Source organism: Eptatretus burgeri, chromosome 4 (genome assembly GCF_056783735.1).
Source record: "Eptatretus burgeri isolate ZD-2024b chromosome 4, Ebu_testis_v1, whole genome shotgun sequence".
Classification (NCBI taxonomy): Eukaryota; Metazoa; Chordata; class Myxini; order Myxiniformes; family Myxinidae; genus Eptatretus; species Eptatretus burgeri.
The window spans coordinates 52,419,453-52,425,452 of record NC_140964.1 but is presented as its reverse complement, the minus strand read 5'-3'; the positions used below and the strand labels follow the sequence as shown (position 1 = coordinate 52,425,452).

The 6,000-nt window shown below is 42.4% G+C and overlaps 1 protein-coding gene across 4 annotated transcripts in view; it reads right to left on the bottom strand.

Moving 5' to 3' along the window:
• LOC147028067 (integrin alpha-8-like) overlaps window positions 1-6,000 on the bottom strand; it is a 225,910-nt gene that overhangs the window by 142,414 nt on the left and 77,496 nt on the right. For all 4 annotated transcript variants that reach the window (XM_085878073.1, XM_085878074.1, XM_085878072.1 and 1 more), the window contains one exon: window positions 4,337-4,454. In XM_085878073.1, the coding sequence (XP_085734199.1) occupies window positions 4,337-4,454 (118 nt within the window). The remainder of the gene's footprint in view (window positions 1-4,336; window positions 4,455-6,000) is intronic.

Sequence of the window (6,000 nt, the reverse complement as noted above, 5' to 3'; positions counted from 1 at the left end):
GAAAAGCAAGCAAAGGATCACTCTTCTGGTTGGGGCAAACATGAGCGGCAGCGAGAAGTTCCCTCTTCTGGTGATTGGCAATTCCAAGAAACCCCGTGCCTTCAAGAACAAAGAGATCCCGGTCAAGTACAAGGCGAACTCGAAGGCGTGGATGACGGCAGAGCTTTTCGAGGAGATGTGGCGTGCGTGGGACAGACGACTTGGCCAGCAGGGATGCAGAGTGCTGGTCTGTCTCGATAACTTCTCTGGCCACCCTCCCGAGCTCGAGCTGAACAACATCCAACTGGTCTTCTTCCCACCCAACACGACAGCCAATTCGCAACCAATGGATCAGGGAATCATAGAGAACCTCAAGCGCCACTACAAGAAGCTCCTGCTATGCCGCCGGCTTGAGGCCATAGACGAGGGAAAGGAGTTCAAGTTCACGTTGCTCGACGCTCTACACGTCGCCCGGCGTGCTTGGGAGCAGGTCGGCAAGTCGACGATCAGGAACTGTTTCGCGAAGGCCAAGTTCATCGAAGAGGAGATCCAAACTGAGCCACAGGATGCGGAGCTGCCCGACATCTGGGAAGCTCTGCCTGCCGAGGAAAAGATGCACGAGAACGAGGAGATCGAGCTGTCTGACTTTCTCGAAGCCGACGAGCGCCTCACGACTGGTGGATATTTCACGCTGGAGGAGATTGCGGAGGAGATTCTGTGCAGTGAGGAGCCGGTGGAAAGCGAAGATGACGAGGTAACTGTCGAGGAGGAAATCGTTCCGTTCGAGGAAGCCCAGCGCGCTTGGAGCACCGTCCGGAAGTTCATGCAGCAGAGAAGCGGGAAGCCCAGTGTGATGCAAGCGTGCAATCGGCTAGACAACGAGATGCACGAGATCCGCCGAAAGAAGATGTGCCAGCTGACGATTTTTGAAAGCTTTGTGTGTCGTGAATTTCTCGCCATGCCATATGTTAGCGTGTGAACTCTGTTAGTGTGTGTATGTTCTCCGTTCGCTTAGCTTATACAACAGTCGTGCCTTTTACTTGCTAGAATAAATTTTGTCTAAAGATTAACTACAGATGGGTAACTTGAGAAAATAAGGCCGTTTTTACAAAATCTCGTTACTATGCCACTCTCGCTACTATGCCACTTTTGCTCGGTCCCGACGGGTGGCATAGTAACGAGCTTTGACTGTATATATATATATCTATCTATCTATATATCTATATATATATATATATATATATATATATATATATATATATTTATATAGTAAATATATTATATATAGTATATATATATATATAGTATATAGTATATAGTATATAGTATATAGTATATAGTATATATATATATATAGTATATAGTATATAGTATATAGTATATAGTATATAGTATATAGTATATAGTATATAGTATATAGTATATAGTATATAGTATATAATATATATATATATATATATATATATATATATATACATATATATATATATATATATATATATATATATATATATATATATATATATATATATATATATATATATATATATATATATATATATATATATATATATATATATATATATATATATATATATATATATATATATATATATATATATATATATATATATATATATATATATATATATATATATATATATATATATATATATATATATATATATATATATATATATATATATATATATATATATATATATATATATATATATATATATATATATATATATATATATATATATATATATATATATATATATATATATATATATATATATATATATATATATATATATATATATATATATATATATATATATATATATACATATACAAGCCGGTGGGCGGCCATGGGTCGCCGAGCATCCGATGACCTTTGACCCCTGATCTAAGTTAATCTAGTACTATGTACTTACGAAATTGCAATCGAATCGGTTAACCCGTCTTGGAGCAAGGGGGCTTTGAATAGTCATTTTTCCCGTACAATGCACTCATTGACCTTTGACCCCTGACCTAGCCGAGATAGGTCAATATGTCCTGAAGCAAAGTTGTAGAACTCATTGAGTACGATGTACCTATGAACTTTCATTCGTATCGGTTAATCCGTGTAGGAGCAAGGGTGCCTTGAATGGTAATTTTACCTGAAAAATGCACCGATTGACCTTTGACCCCTGACCTACTCGAGATCGGTCATTATGCAAATGAGCAAAGTTGTAGTACTCATTACGGTCTATAAGCATGTAAAGATTCATTCGATTCGGTTCAACAATCTTGGAGCTCGTGTACTTTGAATTTTCAGCGGGAATGCTCAATGGCTCTCGGACACCCAAGTTGAGAGGGTTACCATTTGGAAACTATAAGATATAGAAAAAAAATGGATGTCATATAGCGGATAGAGAATCACCTTAAGATTATGCATACCAAATCTCATCGAGTTCCATCTACTGATAACTACTCGGTACCCATTTGAATGAAAAGTACCGAAAATGCGGTTTGATATCGGAAATCCCCAAAGTTCGAGAGGGTGCTGTGGGTGAACAAAGAACTAAATCGAAAATTCGGCTCGATCGTTTGTGCACAATGCATTCCAGATGATTAGTGTGAATTTTCATGACCATCCGACCATAACCCTAGGAGGAGTAGCATTTGGCACGAAGGCACCTCCAGCTCTCGCATATTATCGATTTTTGCCCTTTGACCCCTGACCTAAGCAATATCGGTCAATATGTCCTGAGGCAAAGTTGTAGTACTCATTGCGTGCAATGAACCTGCAAATTTATTCTGATCGATGCACTCACCTGGTCGCTAGGGGGCCTTCAATTTTCCCCAATTTTCCAGCATACCTCATTTGTAGGGGCGCTGCGGTTAAACTATTCCATATATCACAAAAACCGGAATATATTTGGTAGAGCATCACCTGCAGATGATGCATGCCAAATTTCATAAGCCTACTTGGGATAATGGCTTTCGGAATTAATTTCGCGTGAACGGTACCGATTTTGAAGGTTTTTCAGCTGTTGCTCGGGAACCAAGGCGTCCCTAGCAACCATCACAATTTCCAAAGACTAGGTCATAAGATGTACCTACCACCCGGGTTTGGTCAAAATTGGCAAAAGGTTTACTACCAATTATGCTGATGACAAACAAACAAACATCCAAACAAACAGACAGAATTACTGACAAAAAGGGTCACCTATTTCGGCGACCCAATATATAGAGTAGACGAGGCGTAAGTCGTCACCATCGGAACCGAGAAAAAAGTGACGACTTACGCGTATGCGAACATTCATGATGACTGTGGGGTGAAGGATGAAGTCGTGCGTGGCCTGGACACGTACGTGTGAGAGGGCGCAACAATCTCTAAGCCGGCAATTGTACCAATAGGGAAACACAATCCTCGGGGCATAGGTGGGGGTTCATTGGTGAGTTGGAAAGTGATCAAGCAAAGATGGAATTCATGAATCACTTTATCAAAAGTAAAGATAATGAACAACTGTAAGACAACTCCTATACCATCGGTGATTGTATATGACCATCGACAAATGTGGAATGAATGGCTGTTAGAATTCATTCATTGGAATGAATGTAGAATGAGCTTTCATATGGAATGAAAACTCATATACCATCGAAAAATTACATGACACACAGTCATCGTGATGACTACCACTCAATACCTATGTGAAAGTGAGTGTGGTGATGTACAAAACAAGCCAATATAAAACCATGGTCGGACTTCAACACGAAGCTCGATCGATCCTTTCCTCCTTCGCCAGAGACTGCATTGCGCAGCCTGTCTACCTCTTCAGATGCATGTGGGATGGCGTGCTGACTGAGCTGAACGCAGCGCAGTTATAAATAGCCTATCACTGGTGGTGTAAACCAATGAGCGCGCATCACGATTCCATGAAATCGGTCTTCTCATGAGGTAGAAGTTCCATGTGACGAGTTAGGCGTGGTAATTTACTTGAGTTTGCATTATGCGGGAACGGACAACATCTGACGACTTAGACGAAGTGACGACTTAGAGATGACAACTTACAGACTTTATTCAAAGGGATTTAACATTAGATAAATTCGGGACTTTTTGACGCTGCCGACTTAGGCGAAGTGACGAGTTACACGCTGCCGACTTACGCCAATTCTACTGTATACATATATACATATATATATATATATATATATATATATATATATATATATATGTACACACACACACACACACACACACACACACACACACACACACACACACACACACACACACACACACACACACACACACACACACACACACACAATATACACACACACACACTTTTTGAGCTGTACTCACTGGAGCGGCAAGGTGAATATTCAGCAAGCTTTGTAAAGTTTTCAACAGCCAGAAGGCAACTTCCAACGGTCTCATTTTCCTTGGTGATCGTTAGCCAGCGATACAAAGGAGCACATGCCTGTAAAAGGAATTTGTCAGGAGTACAAAAGGTATGCAGTTCATCTTGAAAAAAAAATATATATATATATATATATATATATATATATATATATATATATATATATATATATATATATACATATACATATACATATACATATATATACATATACATATATATATATACATATTTTGTTGCAGTTCTAAAAACCACATGCCTCTTAGGCAATGACACCCAACATGCAGTGATCCCCAGACAGTTATTTTGTTGGTATACATGCAATTAGACCTTTCTCTCAAAACTAATGGGTTAACAGGACGAAGTGCATTGTGTGGATGTCATCGTTTGGTTTAATTATATCTCTATCTTCATTCCAACTCTTTCCTCTTATTCATTAAATAAATCCAAGCAGGCACCGCACCCAGACGGCCGCCTGTGAAAATCACAGCGATAACCTCCACCACCAGACTGTAGGGGACGCGAGCAGCCCAGCGATAACCTCCACCCACTGTACAGGACGCTCGCGGCACGCCCTTTCATTTGAATCTGCATCTAATACTTGTATCTATCTTCTTTTCAACCCTGATTTACATCCAATCTTTTCCTGCAAGCCATGATGCAAGCGGAGCAGGCGCAAATTCACAATAACAGACACGTGTGCAGCCCCGTGATAATCACCACCACACTGTGCAGGATGCGCACGGCGTACATCTTTATTCGGGTCTGCGTGCTGATTTACAATGGTGTCTCACCGTCGACCTTTGCTCACCACCTCGGCCACCAATATCTCCCGCAAATGGCAGAGGTCATCCTGCGCCTCCTCACACTTCCGCCTCGATGCAGTCACCACAGGGCAGAGGCATGCTGCACGGCCCGGACTGCTCGGGCCACCTGGCGTGCAAACGGATAAGGCATTTACCAGCGCCAACCAGGAGTGGCAGGAGTGCCCAAACGCGCACGCGGGAGCGACGCGAACCTAGGCCAGTCGCCAGAACATGACCCAGGAGTTCGGTGCAGGGCGATTCATGTCGCGGTGTTCAGTGCAAGACAATTCTGCGGCTCGGCCATGTTGCGCCAGATGTACAAATGGGACCATTTCCGGCAGGGGAAGCCTGGCAGTATGGGGCCAAGGTCCAATTGGAGTGCACGATTCAGGTGACGATGTATCGCTTCGGCTCATCACCCCACCCGACACCATGGGCTTATAAAAGGCAGATCGCGAAGCCATTCGCGAGCTGGGATCTCTACATTTGCCTGCTGCTCCACCTCACTCCACCTGTTGACTCCGCCTTCTACCTGCCCACTCCCCCCACCTTCTCGCCTGCTGGGTCCACCCATTCAACCCGCCTTGTCGCCTGCTGGCTCCACCTCCCACCACCTTCCTTGCTTGCTTGTCAGCTCCGCATATTTTCTGGACCAGTGCGGAGCACGCACTGAGCCCGGCACAGTAACTAAGCAGGAGACAATGTGTCGACTCTCAACGTGGGATCGCTCAGCAGAGCGTCCCCAAAAGTGTACTTGTTCGTGCGGCTGGCCGACCATGCAAGGCATTGCGAGGCCGTTA